Below are 15,923 nucleotides of genomic sequence, written 5' to 3' on the forward strand. Positions count from 1 at the left end.
ATTTAAAAGAAACAGCTAAGGACTTTCAGAAGCTATTACTGATGTTATACATATGTACATGTACATGTACATGTACATGGGAAAATTTATTGAAAGCTTTGTTTTAATTGGTTTATAGATAAAAGATTGCTCATAAATGTAAACTGCTATCCTAACACGAAACCTTGGACAGAAGCCGTTTCCGCAAGCTGGCACTGCTTCTGCGACCTTTGGCTGGAACCCTGTCTTGACTGTGACTCCGCCCTGTGAGCTTGAAGAAGCCAGAGAGGTCATCGCCCAGTTCGGCTAACAGAAGTTAGGGTCAGTTCCTCTGGGGGAGGGAATGCGGGGAGCCAGACAGGTTAGTGGGCAGTCAGGGTGGTCCCAGCGGAGCTTTATGGTGCAAAATGCTTGCTTTCCTCATGGGTTGTCTTTAGCAAGGTCAAAAGTACCTACCTGGAGCCAGCGCTATGGTGTAGCCGGTAAAGCCGCTGCCTGCAGTGCTGGCATCCCACATGGGTGCCGGTTCTAGTCCCGGTTGCTCCACTTCTGATCCAGCTCTCTGCTGTGGGCTGGGAAAGCAGTAGAAGATGGTCCAAGTCCTTGGCCCCTGCCTCATGTGGGAAGCATGGAAGAAGCTTGTGGCTCTTGGCTTCAGATTGGTGCTGCTCCAGCCATTGTGGCCAGTTGGGGAGTGAACCAGTGGATGGAAGATCTCTCTCACTCTAACTGTGACTTCCAAATAAATAAATTAATAAATCTTTTTTTTTTTAAAGTATCTGCCTGCCCACTCCTTGGAAGCTTCTGGTCTTATCCTGAGATAGCTCTCTGGCTGGAGGTCTCTGACTCTAGTACATCTTGCTTTTAATCCTTATTTTTTTTTAAAAAAAAAGATGATAAATAAAACACTAAGTTAAAAAGAGTCTGGTTTGCTTCAGCTGGGATGCTGATGGGCAGGGGATGAGGAATTGGAGACATAGTTATGCTACAAAGAATGACATTTCATGCAGAGGAGTCATGTGACTCAGAGACAAGGGGTAGCTGAGCTGATCAGCTGAAGAAAGCTGCAGAACAGCTCTGACGCGTGCCATGCACCTGTGCGCTGTTGCTTTCCTGCTGACCCCACAGGATCTCGTCGGCCAGGTAGGAGGTGGGGGCCTGGGTGGTGATGCCCGTGGTTTCTACCACTCTCTCCAGGATGACGATGATCATCCTGCTGCTATACCAGCATCTTGCCCTCCCGCTGTTATTTCAAGTCTCTGTATTTTTAGCACACATATTTAATCATCGGGAAATCTTGGAGGGGTGTAGGATATTGTAGCACCACTTTCAGTCTTAATGCCTTAATAAAAGCCCCAGCTGCATGGGATTCACCAGGCCTTTCAGATAAATTCTTACCCTCTGTCACTACCCCAAACCATTCCTCTTTTCTCTGTGGAAGTCATTGTATTTCTCAGTACAATCAGGTGACTATATTTGAAGAGTTATTTTCTAAAGATAAAATAGGTTGGGGCCAGTGCTGTGGCGCAGTAGGTTAATCCTCCACCTGTGGCACCCGCATCCCATATGGGTGCCGGTTCTAGTCCCAGCTGCTCCACTTCCCATCCAGCTCTCTGCTCAGGCCTGGGAAAGCAGTGGAAGATGACCCAGTGCTTGGGTCTCTCACCTGCATGGGAGACCCTGAAGAAGCCCCCAGCTTCTGGCTTCAGCTTGGCCCAGCTCCAGCATTTGGGGCCACTGGGGAGTGAACCAGCAGATGGAAGATGTCTCTCTGTCTCTCCCTCTCACTGTCTGTAACTCTGCCTCTCAAATAAATAAATAAATAAACATACAAATTCTTTAAAAAAAAAAAAAAAGCTTAAGATTTTGCTTTAAACCATGTGAGGCCAGTGAATGCCCAGAGCCATGGTTTCCTTCTTCTAAGCAGGTTCGGGTGGCATTGGGCCCCTGTCCCTCGTGGAGACCTGGAAGGAACTCCTGGCTCTTGGCTTCCTATCAGCTCAGCTCTGGCTTTTGTGGTCATTTGGGGAGTGAACCAGTGGAATGAAAGACTTCTCTCTCTCTGGCTCTACCTCTCTCTGTAATTCTGTCTTTCAAATAAATAAAATAAATCTAAACAAAAGAAAAAAAAAAGAAAGAAAGAAATCACGTGGGCCTTATGCCGGCATAATAAAAGACTGCTTCCTGCTAAGAGGCCTTGGTGTGTTGTTCCTGTGCAGGCATCCTACTACAGGTGTACCAAGTTATGTGGCCTCTAACTGAAGGAACAGCGTTTTGGGTGGAATATGTGTGTGTGTGTTTAAAAGCTTGTGCCTAGAATAGGTCTGTACAGAAGACCATCAGTGTCTTCTGAAAACAAAATTGCATCTGCAGTTAAACCATGAGAAAACATCTCTATCACTGCTTTTCCTTTAAATGAAGGGAGCTGGGGCCGGCGCTGTGGCACAGCGGGTTAAAGCCCTGGCCTGAAGGGTCGGCATCCCATATGAGTGCCTGTTCTAGTCCTGGCTGCTCCTCTTCCGATCCAGCTGTGGGCTATGGCCTGGGGAAGCAGTAGAAGATGGCCCAACCCTGCACCCATGTGGGAGAGCCAGAAGAAGCTCCTGGCTCCTGGCTTCGGATGGGCTCAGCTCTGGCTGTTGTGGCCATCTGGGGAGTGAACCAGCAGATGGAAGACCTCTCTGGGTGTCTCTACCTCTCTCTGTAACTGTTTCATATAAAGATAAAATAAGTCTTTAAAATAAATAAATAAATGAAGGAAGCTAGTGTTTTAGGAACCGTTAAATGTGATGGCTACACATCCTAATTTAAAGTCAGGATTTTAAGGACCTTTGATTTTATTATTACCAAGTTGGAGGAATTTTAAAAATTTTTTCTCTTTAAGTGCTGAGTTATAAAAGCAATCTTTACAAGTATGTGACTGAAAATGCTTTGTTAACTTTTAAACGGAAAAATTTTGATTAGCCTGAAGATATTCTGATTTGTTTTTGGCTTATTTAGAGTTTGGACTGTTTTTCAAACCAGGAATAATGGGATTTCAATCTGTTAGAGAATCAGAAAGACAGACTTTACACTGCAGTTGTTAGACTTGGATTCGTTTTATGAATGTTACATCAATTTTCCAGGGCAAGTTTTTGTTGAAACTATTATTCCAGTTATTGTGTGCAGGGATTCATCTTTAATTACGGTACACGAAAAACCCGGAAAATATGTAGTATTTTCCTTTTAATTCCGTGGGGGAGAAGACGTGTGACAAAGTGGGAGGAATGCAGGGCGGGTGAGAAGCCCACATCCGAGTCCTGGCTTTGAGCTCTGGCTGAGCCAGCGCTCTGCTGAGAGGGAGCTGGGGCGGGCACGCTGTCTCCTGTCTCTCACCTCCAGACATCTCTCACCTCCAGCCATCTCGGGGTTTAGAGACCTATCAGGAATGAGGTGTTTCCAGTGGCGTGAGCGCACCGCCGAGCCCACGGACCCGCTCAAGGCCGCCCCGCCCATCGCCCCGCCCATCGCCCCGCGCCCTCACGCGCTTGGTTTCCTGGCTCATTCCTTGCCAACAGCGCCTCAGGGTCGGAGGTGCCGCCCGGGCCCCCTCTCCAGGTCGGGGGCTTTCCGAGGCTGATCCCCATTTCGGGGAGCCGCGAGAGTCCACGCGAATCGTGAGGGAGGCGTGCCGCGCCAGGCCGCGCGCGGCGTCCGGGTGTCGTAGTCACCTGCCTCTCCTGGCTCCCGGCGCTGCCGGCCACTCCAGAGGGTTTCCAGAGTCGTTTCGCGCTTCGGGGTTGCGCTCTCAGCCCGCATCCGCGGCGGGAGAACCGTCTCCTGGCTGCCCCGGCTGCGGGAATCAGCTGACAGCAGCGCTCTGCTGGGCGACCGGCACCCGCGGAGCGGGCGGAAGGCAGAGCGGCTGAGTGAATGGCGAGCCGGCTGGGCGCGCCGCTGCTGCTGGCCCTGTGGGGAGCGCTGGAGGTGGCAGGTAGGGCCAGGGGGCGCAGGGGACGGTGGGGTGCGGGGTCCGGGGCCTGGGGGGAGGGGGTGCGGACGAGACGCGGCTGTCGCCACCCGGCTCGGAGCCCTGCTTCGTGAAATAGACTCGGGTAGCGATTCCACAGGTGACTGTCCTGAAGGCGTTCTGTGTGCCGGGTGACAGCCCGCAGACGGTGCCCCAAGAGGGTGCGCTTGAGTGGGTCGCCGGAGTGGCCCAGACCTTCTGGGTGTGGCGAGTGCGCCGGTGTGTGTGTGTGGCGGGGCGGGGGGGGGGGGGGGGGGCGGACGGCGGCGGTGCCCGGAGAAGCCCGGAGCCGGCGAGGGCGCTGGTGGCGGTGGGGCGGCGGCGGCTGAGGGTTCCGGAGGCCAGGGGCAGCCTCAACTGCAGCTTAGCGCCCTGGCAGAGGAAAGACTTTGTGCCTTAAGGATGTATGCCATATACACACGCGACATGTGTGTATGTAAACGCATGTGTTGTTTCCCCAAGTTTGAGAAACAAAAGGAAGTTCTAAAGAGAGTAAAAATGGGGGTTAAAGCCACGGCCTGCAGCGCTGGCAGCCCACGTGGACGCCGGTTTGAGTCCTGACTACTCCACTTCCCATTAAGCTCCCTTCTAATGTGCCTGGAAAAGCAGCAGAAGGTGGCCCAGGTGCTTGGGCCCCTGCACCCACGTGGGAGACAAGAAGCTCTTGGCTCCTGGCTTCCACCAGGTGCTGCTGGGTCCTTTGCATTCATTTTGGAGAGTGAACCAGGCAATGGAAGACCTCTCTCTCTCTCTCTCCCTCCCTCCCTCTCTCTTTCTCTGTCTTTCAAATAAATAAATGTAAAAATGTAGACATTAAACAGAATAGTTGATGATGATATCAAAAAGAACAAATAGTATTTCTAAGCATTTGAGTGCACACCCTGAAAATAAAGTTAAGAAAACCATTTCATGTTCAATAGCTTCCAAAAGAATAAAAGCCTGGCGTGGCCCAGTCCTGTGTGGCTGTCCTTTGCAGCAGTGGGCGGCTGCTTCTGTCCCCCTGCTCTCCTAGCTCGCTGCGTGCCTCTGCCCCGTGGAAGATTCGGTAGACACGGACACGAGGCCCCAGAACTCTTTCTGGTTGTGAACTAAAGGCTAACAAAGATTCTCACTTTGAAGTGGACAGTGACAAATTCAGCCCCAGTTATCTTTAACGATGTCCATAGGTGCTGGTGCACAGGATGCACGTCACCTTGTTAAGCAGAGGCAATGAGTGATGCGGCCAGTCCAGTTACAGGCACACTGGCAATTTGGGAAATGCACGGCCAGCAGTTTCCCTTGGTGGCTAGAAATAGCGCCACCCGTGACTTCAGTGGTTCAGTGGTTCAGGGCCTGTGCATGTGAGTGGACGGCCCTTAGTGGCCAGGGAGGTAGACGTGGACTCAAGAAGAGGGGGACGTGAGACTGTTGAGCAAATCTGGAAGTGATCTGCTCCTAGGGGTGCAGCAAGGTGCCTCAGGAAAAGCAAAACCTGCCGCTGATGGAGGTGGCGGCGATGGAGATGACGAGGAGGAGGAGACTGAAGAAGCAGCTCTATAGGAGATACCCCAGCCCAAAGTCACATAATCGAGCCAGCATGGGAAGGGCTCAAAACCATCAACGCCAACATCAAAAGGTCAGGAATCCCTCAAAAAGCAGGAAAACACTCCTGAAGCACCCAAAGGACCTGGTTCTGTAGAAGACAGTAAAGCTGACGTGCAGGCAAGTGTGGAGAAAGCTGGTTGTCTTCCCTGGGTGGAAGATGAGAAATGCTTCCAGGGACTGAGCAGGAGGCCAATCGAGATCTCTCTGTGGAGGAGGCCTCCGAGAACACAGTTCAGACAGTTGGTGAAAGTTTTCCATGTGACTTCATTTCTGTAACAGTTGGGAGTGGCCTGTCCTTTTTACAGTGGAGGGTGAGAAGTTTCCCTACCATGTTGGATACATGTTGTCCATATTCGATGGCCAAGAATGTGTTGTTCACAATGCCCGTTTAGGGGGTCAGTGCTCTGGTGTAGCAGGCTCAGCGGCTGCATGGAGTGCTGGCATGCCATGTGGGCACGGGTTCCAGTCCCAGCTGCTCTACTTCTGATTCAGCTCCCTGCTAATGCACCTGGGAAAGCAGCAGAAGATGCCCCAAGTGCTTGGGTCCCTGCACCCACTTGGGAGACCAGGCTGAAGCTCCTGACTCCTGCCTTTGGTCTGACCCAGCCCCGGCCATTGGTGGCGTGAACCAGCGAATGGAGGATGTCTCTCGAACTACATATTTCAAATAAATGCATAAATCTTTTTTTTAAATGGAATCCACCCTTTGCTTGGGTTTAAGTATGCATGGTATGTTAGGACAGGACACAGCCATAGTGGTGGTCAGACATGGAAATGGTGGGGAGCCAAAAATATACGTGTGAAATGCTCAGTATTTTAATAAAGTAAACAAGGGGAATAAATCACATGGGAATACATTCAAAAAGAGAAACATAGAGCCATGTGTCCTGTGATGGTGCTTCAGGCAGTGAAGGGCAGCACACGTGTGCTGGTCCCATGAGATTATAATGGAGCAGGAGCCATCAGAGTGCAGTGCAGTGCAGTACTCACAAGTTAGTGGTGGTGCTGGCGTGAAGGAGCTGGCACTGCCGTTAGTGTCAAAGTGTGGCAAGTGCAGTTACAGTGCCACCCTTGATAACAGTGACTGTTGCTGGCTTATGTATTTAGTACACTGTGTATGTTACTGCTTTAGATGCACTGATTCTGCTTCTTTATTTTGAAAGGAACAATGGCTGGCGCCATGGTTCAATAGGCTAATCCTCCACCTGCCGCGCCAGCACCCCGGGTTCTAGTCCTGGTCGGGGCACCAGATTCTGTCCCGGTTTCTCCTCTTCCAGTCCAGCTCTCTGCTGTGGCCCAGGTTGCAGGGGAGGATGGCCCTGGTCCTTGGGTCCTGCACCCACATGGGAGAGCAGGAGAAGCACCTGACTCCTGGCTTCGGATCAGCGTGGTGTGCCAGCCGCAGCGGCCATTGGGGGGTGAACCAACGGAAAAAAGGAAGACCTTTCTCTCTCTCTCTCTCTCTCTTACTGTCCACTCTGCCTGTCAAAAAAAAAAAAGCCCTTGATTTTATTATTAATAATTCCTCCTAAGAGAACAGCACATGGCAGTTAAGGAAGCTAGTGATGGTCTTACCTCAGTTATTCCTCACAGAAGCCGTGGGGAGTAAGCGTGGTTCTGCCAAGAGGGAAGCAGACATTTGGGGAAGTCCAGTGGACCCCTCAGCAGTTAGTAGACGGCAGAGCCAGGCCCATCCCGATTGCTCCTTGCTAGCTTTCTTCTATACCAAGTGCTGCTGGTGACACTGGGCTTCTGCAGTGGAGTTATATTTTGAATGGACATTAAATTATATTAAAATTGGTTTCTGGGCTGAAGTAGGCTACATTGCTATTATTAAGTGTATATGCTTTTGGGTATGACTTTATTAGGTATTTGTAAATGTTATATGCATTAAATATCAAGATTTATTGGAGCTGGTCCTGTGGCGTAGTGGGCTAAGTCTCTGCCCGAGTGCTGGCATCCCATGTGGGCACTGGTTTGAGTCCTGGCTGCTCCACTTCTGATCCAGCTCTCTGCTATGGTCTGGGAAAGCAGCAGAAGATGGCCCAAGTCCTTGGGCCTCTGCACCCATATGGGAATTCTGGAAGAAGATCTCACTCAAGGCTTTGGATAGGTGCAGCTCTGATTTTTGCGGCCAATTGGGGAGTGAACCAGCAGATGGAAGACCTCTCACTCTCTCTTTCTCTCTGTCTCTTCCTCTCCTCTCTCTGTGCAACTCTGACTTTCAAGTAAATAAATTAATCTTTTTAAAAAAGTCTCCATCCAAGTTGAAACAGCATCACACATTATTTTCTGATATTAGGCATTGATTTTTCTTACACAAGTTTAAATACAATTCCTATTATAATTTGATAAAATGGGTTCAATTGGCACTAACTGAACAAAATTGTTGCGACTTTTTTTTAATGGGGTGCTGTCTCTTTTTAGACTGACTGTACTTACTATCCACTGACACTGGTTTGGTGTTGGTACTGCTGAACATTTTATACATGAAGCTAACATGCTAGCAGGGAAGAAGCTAACAGGCATACCACCGTCTTTGATGTGGCGGCTGATACTAATTTCCCTTGTGTTAGGTTGAACCTACTCTAGAGAAGTTGCAGATCAGAAACCAAGCAGCAGTTTTGGAATTCGACGCCAGCAAAATACGTGAAAAAGAAAAAGTTACTATTAAAAATTGGTTTTAATACTTTCTGTCTCTTACCCAAATGACCTTCCACACTTGCTCAGCAAATTTGTGTTAAGGGCTTTGTCACATTTAACCTTACCTTACCCTGTAATGATGTTGGCTGACATGTAGAAGACTGGATGTGTATAATTCATACGGTGTATAAACATTAAGAGGTTCATCACTTTCCAGGCTCATAGATCAAGTCATGTGGGCGGTGCATCCGTACACTGTGGCATCACTAAAACCAGTGCTGTATTGCTACAGGGCCTTCAGGCTTGTAAAAACATAACCACAAGTTAACTGACTTGTATTGAATTCTCCCGTCTGAGCTGAGTATAAAATATCACGTGCTTACCATTAAAAAATAAACTAATAAATAAATTTGTGGATGAGTCTATAGAAAAGCAGACTCAGGTGCCAAGGCCATGCAGAAGGCCAGGTGGCTGGGGCTGCTTGTTGAAGACAAACCCCACCTCCACCTGCAGAAGGCCCCAAGATAGAACCTGTTCTCCATCCAGTAGAAGCCTAATGGGAGGAATGGGAGACGAGATAGCAGGATGAGCTCACCACATCCACAAGAAATGCTTTCCTTGAATAGGCCCTTGGACAAATTTTCCAGTGGTATAAAACCCCCAGATCATTTCCTTTCAACAAGTTTTTCCTGGGAAGAAGCTCCTCCTGGTTGCTTCACTGGGAACTTTCCCTCTGCTCTTTCCGTCCGTCTGCACTTTCCAATAAAATACTTTGCTAAAAATCGGCTCGGTGTGCTCGTTCATCTGCCTCATGCTTCATCGCGGATAGCACCAGTTCCTGGGCTTCATATCAGCAGGAACCATCTTGATGTAGGGCAGAAGTCGAACTCCCCACTTACCACCCTAACAGGGCCGTGGACAAAGGACCCCTGTCCAGAGACCTTCCCTATCCGTGCCCTAAAGGAATTTGCTTGCCATTCATGTGGTCGAGTTTGAGCTCCGGGCCTGTTATTTGCCAAGGGGCTCCTATAACTGAGTTCTCCTGTTGCCACAGGTTTTCTGGAAGTGGAGATGGCAGGGAAGACTCAGGTCGTGTTCCTCAATGACGATGTCACCATCTACTGTAAGATCCCCGGTTCCCCACTCCTGGACAGCAGCATCATGGGTGTCATGTGGTTTCGGAAGATTCAAGGATCGGCAATGGAAGCCAGGCTCTTTGAGTATTATGGCGATCACCAAGCGGCCTTCCGACCTGGAGCCAGCGTGCCTCTTGAGCTGCTGGAGAGGGGAGACGCCTCACTGCGGCTGCCTGCGATCCAGCTCAGGGAGGCCGGAGAGTACCGCTGTGAGGTGGTGGTCACCCCCCAGAAGGCAGAGGGCGTAGTCCAGGTGGAAGTTGTGGGTGAGTGTCCCAGGGTAGCGCCCTACAGTTTTCCTGGTGCTGGGACTCGAGTGGAACAAGGCTTAGAGCAGGGGCCCGGGGATCAGATGTGGTTTTGAGTCCTGGGCTTTGGTAGAGTTAGACAACCTTGGGCAAGTTATTAAGCATTCTGAATCTCAGTGCCCTTTTCTCTAAACAAGGGGAGTCATCTGCCCGGGAGGACTGTGGGAAGATGCCAGGAAAACACGCAGGTGAAGTGACTGTCAGGGCACTGATTCAGTCATTGTGCGTGGGCAGAGAAAGGTGGCCATGGTGATCATTACGTTATTCCCATATGGGGTGGGAGTCAGGCTCACTGAAGAGCTGCCTTGGAAAGCAGAGGGAAGCTGGGCTGTGGCTCTCAGATGTGACCCCCATGCCAGCTTTTTGCTTCCAAGCTGAGTGCACCTATCATTTAATATGTTTGGGCCTGGATTTCCAATACAAAATGGGCCGTGTGATAGGACAACGTGTGCAAACCTCCATTGAGTGCCTGCAGTGAGCATGAACGTTCCCAGGACAAAAGCATCCCCTGACTCCATCTCTGAGCTCCACTGTCTTCCATTACAAAGTGTCCTGATGCACCCTGGTGAGAACGTAGAGAAAGGGAACCCTGACACGCTGTTGGTGGGAATCAGTTACCATGGCCATTATGGGTACCAGGGTGGAAGGTGTTCAGAGAAAGGCAACACAGGCCAGAGTTTGGCTCAGTGGTGGAGATGCCCACATCTGGGGCCTGGGTTGTATCACTGCGGGTTTTGCCACTGGCATCCCATATCCTGAGTGCTGGTTCAAGTCTGGCTGCTCGACTTCCAGTTCAGCTCCTGGCTAGTGTGCCCGGGAAGGCAGTGGAAGATGGTCCAAGTGCTGGGGCTCCTGCCATGCATGTGGGAGAACCAGGATGGAGTTCCTGGCTCCTTGCTTTGGCCCGGCCTAGCCCTGGCTGTTGCAGTAATCTGGGGAATGAAGCAGTATACGGAAGCTCGCTCTTGCTCTCGCTCTCATTCTCTCTCTCTCTTTCTCTTTCCCCACCCCTCTCCCTCTCCCTCTTTCTCTGTTCCTTTGCTCTTTCAATAAATACATAAAGAAATCTTTAAATGAAAGGATGGAATGACATGTGCAGCCAAATGGATGGTCTTGGTGGTTATTGTGGTAAGTGAAATAAGCCACACACTCACAGGTACTGCATGTTTTCTGTCATATGTGAAGTTTCAAAATATATTTTTGGAAAAGTGACCTACTAATACGTGGATGGACTTAGTGGGTATGTTGCTGGGGCTGCCATAATGAAACACCTGTGACTGGGTGGCTCACACAACAACCTGTGGTTTTCTCGCGGTTCTGAAGGTGAGGTGTCGCGAGTGTTGGTTTCTTTTGGGCCCTCTTTCCTTGGCCGTCCTTTCCCTGTGTTCCTGTGGTTTTCCCTCTGTGCATTGTGTCTGGGTCCCTATTTCCTCATTTGCTAAGGCCCCCAGTCAGGTTAGATGAGCACCTATCCAAATGTTCTCATTTAAGCTGAGTTTTCTCGCTAATCCAGTCTCATTCTGAGATGCTAGAAATGTGGGGGGCATGGTAATTGTAGAGGGACACAATTCAGTACTAAGAAGGGAAGACTGTCTGTGAGCCCTCCGTGATTGTACATAAGACCTTGAATATTTTGACATATTGACTTTGGGAGTGGGGATATATGTTAGTTAGGATTCATTTCCTCTGCACCAGACAGAGAGCCAAAAACAATGATTTTGAAAAAATAATGGACTTCATTTTTTTCTGGGAGAGTTTTATATTTACTAAAAATCAAGGCACCGGCCTTGGGGTGTAGTGTGTTAAGCCGCTGCCTGCCATTTGCGCATCCCATATGAACACCTGTTCAAGTCCTGGCTGCTCTAGTTCTGATCCAGTTCCCTGATAACATACTTGGAATAGCAGCAGGAGATGGCCCAAGTTGTTGGGGCCCTGCACCCAAGTGGGAGACTTGGAAGAAGCCCCTGGGTCCCGGCTTTGGCCTGGCACAGCCCTGGCTTTTGTGGCCATTTGGGGAGTGAACCAGCTGATGGAACCTCTCCCTCTCTGACTCTCTCTCTTTGTCTTTGTAATTCTGCCTTTCAAAATAATAAATCTTAAAAAAAACAAAAACCAACCTCTAGTACGCATAGCAATTAGTTTGGTGTGATTTAAAATCTCGGAAAGCTAATGCACAGCCCTTGCCCATTATTGATGTCTGTGTTAGTATGGCACACTGTTTGTTAAAGGTGTATCCAGGCAGCTGGGTCAGAAGTGCAGCGGCTGAGCCTGAAACGGGTGCCCGTATTGGATGCTGGACCACAGTCAGCAGCTTTACTCACTACACCACGACGCCGGCCCCAGTGTGCCACATTTGATACAAGTTTTTTATTTGATAGCAATGAGCTGTCATTCACTGGTTCACTCCCCAGACCCTCCCAGTGAGTTGAGAGAGGCCCGGAACCAGGGCTCCCATGTGGGTGTCAGGGACCCAGTTACCTGAGTCATCACTGCTGCCTCCTAGATGAAGGGGAGAAGGATGCTGAAGGGGAAAGGGAGTGACAGCCATGGCCCTTTTCTTTAAGACAGACTTTTATTGAAGCAGGCTTTCTGCAAGTTGCTCTTGCCACTTTTGATTGTGCCTGGACCCCTCAGACCCTAAGTTCACATGGCCACGCTTACTTGCGGTGGAAGTTGGGTGATGTAGCTTTAACTGGATGTGTTACATCTAACCAAAAACACAGATGGAAATTCGGCAGCATTTAGCAGTCTCTACCACAACAGTGCTCCAAGATTTTCTCCAGATTCTCAAAGGTGTGCATGATGCAAAAGAGCTTCAGAGACTCATGGGGCTCTGGCGTGATGACGTTTAGCTGAATCTGAGTGCCATCAGTTCGCTCCCCTCTCCTGCGGTCGTGCTACGTGTCAGACCTCAGGCTGGTAATAAGCTTGTGCTTGCCTCCCTTCAGGGAGCCACTGTCTGGTATCGTACATTAGTGCTTCCCAGCATGACAGGACTGGGCATGGCTGCAGAGCTACCCAACCTCGGTCTCGGTCTTTAAGCAGAGTGGCCATCTCGTGGATCTGGTCCCGTCTTGGCCAGTAGCAGTGATGGACAGACGTGTGCGTGCCAGGGAAGACAGTTAGCAGAAACTGTGAGGGCAGTAAATGATGGCTGAACTCTGGGCCTCAGGCTGTGTGACTCCTCTCTCCTGGCAGCTTCCCCAGCCGGCAAAGTAACTCTGGACCAAGCCCCAACGAAAGAAAACAGATACGCACGTGTGGTGTGCAAGTCAGCTGGGTTCTACCCTGAATCCATTAACGTAACTTGGGAGAAGTGGACCCAGAAGGCTCCCCAGCACCTACAGATTTCCGAAGGCATCTTCACTGGCCCTCCGGTCAAGAATGAGGATGGGACGTTTAATGTTACTAGCTACTTGACGCTGAAGTCGCCAGTGGAAGCTGATGGGGCCATCTACCAGTGCGTGGTGGGACACATATCCTTGCACACCTCCCAGAGGTTCAGCCTTCCAGCGATTGAGACAGGTAAGCATCTTTCTGGACATGGCGCCTCTCTTCATATTGAGGGAGTGTAACTGAAATTGTTGGATGCCTCAGGGATCTTTTCTTGGGATTGACAGGGAAGGAGAGAAAGCTTGGGCTGGAGGGAACAAGCTGGGGTCAGACTCTGCCCTGCCCCGCATCAGCAACCCAGACTGAGTCCCTACACCAGATGTCTGGTCAGTAGAGGGTGGTGATAATAGTCATCCAGTAGAAACAGGGCTGCTCATCAGCTCATGGCACCTTCAGGGTGAGGTCTGGATGGTCTGTGAGGCTTGGACTGGGAAGCTGGCCTGATGATGGGGGATGGGGACAGGATCCTGCCCAAATCCCCTGCAGAGAAGGGGCTAGCAGGGGCCAGGAACCCACCTGCAACATCCCTTCTGGCAGGATCCAGTCTACTATGATCTGTTAGCTGGCAGAGGCCAAATTAGAGGTCCTGTCTCAAGGGCTGTGTCCCAAGGAGAGATGGCCATCGTAGAGGGGTCCCACAGCTGCCTGGGGCTTTGCCCAGGCTCACCAGATCATTAGGACAACACAGCTCACAACAGAGCCCCTCTGCCTGCAAGGTGGGAGGTTTTTGACCTCATCCGGGGTGACCGGATCACGTCTCTAGTGTTGGGTAGGAATGACTCTGCTGGGCAGATGCATCTTCCTGGAGCTAGGAGGCGTAGGGAAGGCAGAGGTCCTGGGGGGATGTTTGTCTAGGTGTGCCAGATGGGACCTTGCGTGCTCCTAGAGTAGAAATGACCTGTTCTTGGAAGTAAGGGTATGTGTGGGCAGTGTGTTCCAGGTTGTGCATGCTGGTGTGTGGGAAACAAGTGAAATGGAAATATGCTATGTGCGTGTACGTGTGCGTGTGTGTGTGTGTGTGTGTGTGGTTTGGGAGGTCTGTGTGTAAGTGTGAGAAGATGAAGTGGTGGCTACAGAAGCTCTGAAGACACTTGTTGCATATGTACGTGCTATGTGGTGCCCATATTACAGTGCATTTCTGACAAGGGCTGAATACAAGGATGTGTCAAGGTGTGTGTGATGGGATTGGCGATGCTGAGACACGTGGCAGAGGGCAAATGACACAAACCACACGGGTCCTAGCTGCAGTTAGGTGGTCTTCTTGGCTCTCGCAAATAGCTTTCTCTTAACGTTCTTCTCTTTCTCTCAGCAGAATCTGTGACGGGAAACGTCTTTGGGAATAATTTCTACTCTATTCCTGTGGCAACTGCAGTTATTGGACTGATTTTTTTAACTTTTTTAATTTTTAATTTAAAATATTTATTTATTGATTTGAAAGTCAGTTACACAGAGAGAGGAGTGGCAGAGAGACAGAGAGTGGGGGTGGGGGAGGTCTTCCATCCGATGGTTCACTCCCCAATTGGCCGTAATGGCCAGTGCTGCGTCGATCTGAAGCCAGGATCCAGGATTTTCTTGCAGGTCTCCCAGGGACTGTCGGAATACTAATGCATCCGGCAGTGATATTAGTTGACAAAGAAGATGTGGTACAAGGGGTTAAGGTGCTACTTGCAATGCCAGCATCCCATATCAGAATACTGCATTGAGTCCCAGCTGCTCCATAGGACCAGCACACGTGTGCTGTACTTCACTGCCTGAAGCACCTTCACGGGACACATGGCTCTATGTTTCTCTTGTTGAATGTATTCCCATGTGTTTTATTCCCCTTGTTTACTTTATTAAAGTACTGAGCATTTCACACGTATATTTTTGGCTCCCCACCATTTCCATGTCTGACCACCGCTATGCTGTGTCCTGTCCTAATATACCATGCATACTTAAACCCAAGCAAGGGGCTGATTCCATTTTAAAAAAAAAGATTTATGCATTTATTTAAAGATGTAGTTAGAGAGAGGGAGATTCAGAGAGAGACATCCTCCATTCGCTGGTTCACTCCACCAATGGCCGGGGCTGGGCCAGACCAAAGGCAGGAGTCAGGAGCTTCAGCCTGGTCTCCCACATGGGTGCAGGGACCCAAGCACTTGGGTCATCTTCTGCTGCTTTCCCAGGTGCATTAGCAGGGAGCTGAATCAGAAGTAGAGCAGCTGGGATTGGAACCCGTGCCCACATGGCATGCCAGCACTCCATGCAGCCGCTGAGCCTGCTACACCAGAGCACTGACCCCCTCAACGGGCATTTTGAACAACACATTCTTGGCCATCAAATATGGACAACATGTATCCAACATGGTAGGGAAACTTCTCACCCTCCACTGTAAAAAGGACAGGCCACTCCCAACTGTTACAGAAATGAAGTCACATGGAAAACTTTCACCAACTGTCTGAACTGTGTTCTCGGAGGCCTCCTCCACAGAGAGATCTCGATTGGCCTCCTGCTCAGTCCCTGGAAGCATTTCTCATCTTCCACCCAGGGAAGACAACCAGCTTTCTCCACACCTGCCTGCACGTCAGCTTTAATGTCTTCTACAGAACCAGGTCCTTTGGGTGCTTCAGGAGTGTTTTCCTGCTTTTTGAGGGATTCCTGACCTTTTGATGTTGGCGTTGATGGTTTTGAGCCCTTCCCATGCTGGCTCGATTATGTGACTTTGGGCTGGGGTATCTCCTATAGAGCTGCTTCTTCAGTCTCCTCCTCCTCATCATCTCCATCGCCTCCACCTCCATCAGCGGCAGGTTTTGCTTTTCCAGAGGTACCTTGCTGCACCCCTAGGAGCAGATCACTTCCAGATTTGCTCAACAGTCTCACGTCCTCCTCTTC

General features: G+C 50.1%; 1 protein-coding gene across 1 annotated transcript; it reads left to right on the forward strand.

Moving 5' to 3' along the window:
* The first annotated feature begins 3,868 nt into the window (after nt 1-3,868).
* Nucleotides 3,869-14,940, forward strand: LOC133764415 (natural cytotoxicity triggering receptor 3 ligand 1-like). The gene is made up of 4 exons (XM_062198098.1): nt 3,869-3,952; nt 9,270-9,617; nt 12,858-13,184; nt 14,365-14,940. The coding sequence occupies exons 1-4, from the start codon at nt 3,892-3,894 to the stop codon at nt 14,655-14,657; spliced, it is 1,029 nt and encodes a 342-aa protein (XP_062054082.1). The 5' UTR covers nt 3,869-3,891; the 3' UTR covers nt 14,658-14,940.
* The last annotated feature ends 983 nt before the right edge of the window (nt 14,941-15,923 follow it).

Source organism: Lepus europaeus, chromosome 7 (genome assembly GCF_033115175.1).
Source record: "Lepus europaeus isolate LE1 chromosome 7, mLepTim1.pri, whole genome shotgun sequence".
In the NCBI taxonomy this organism is placed as follows: domain Eukaryota; kingdom Metazoa; phylum Chordata; class Mammalia; order Lagomorpha; family Leporidae; genus Lepus; species Lepus europaeus.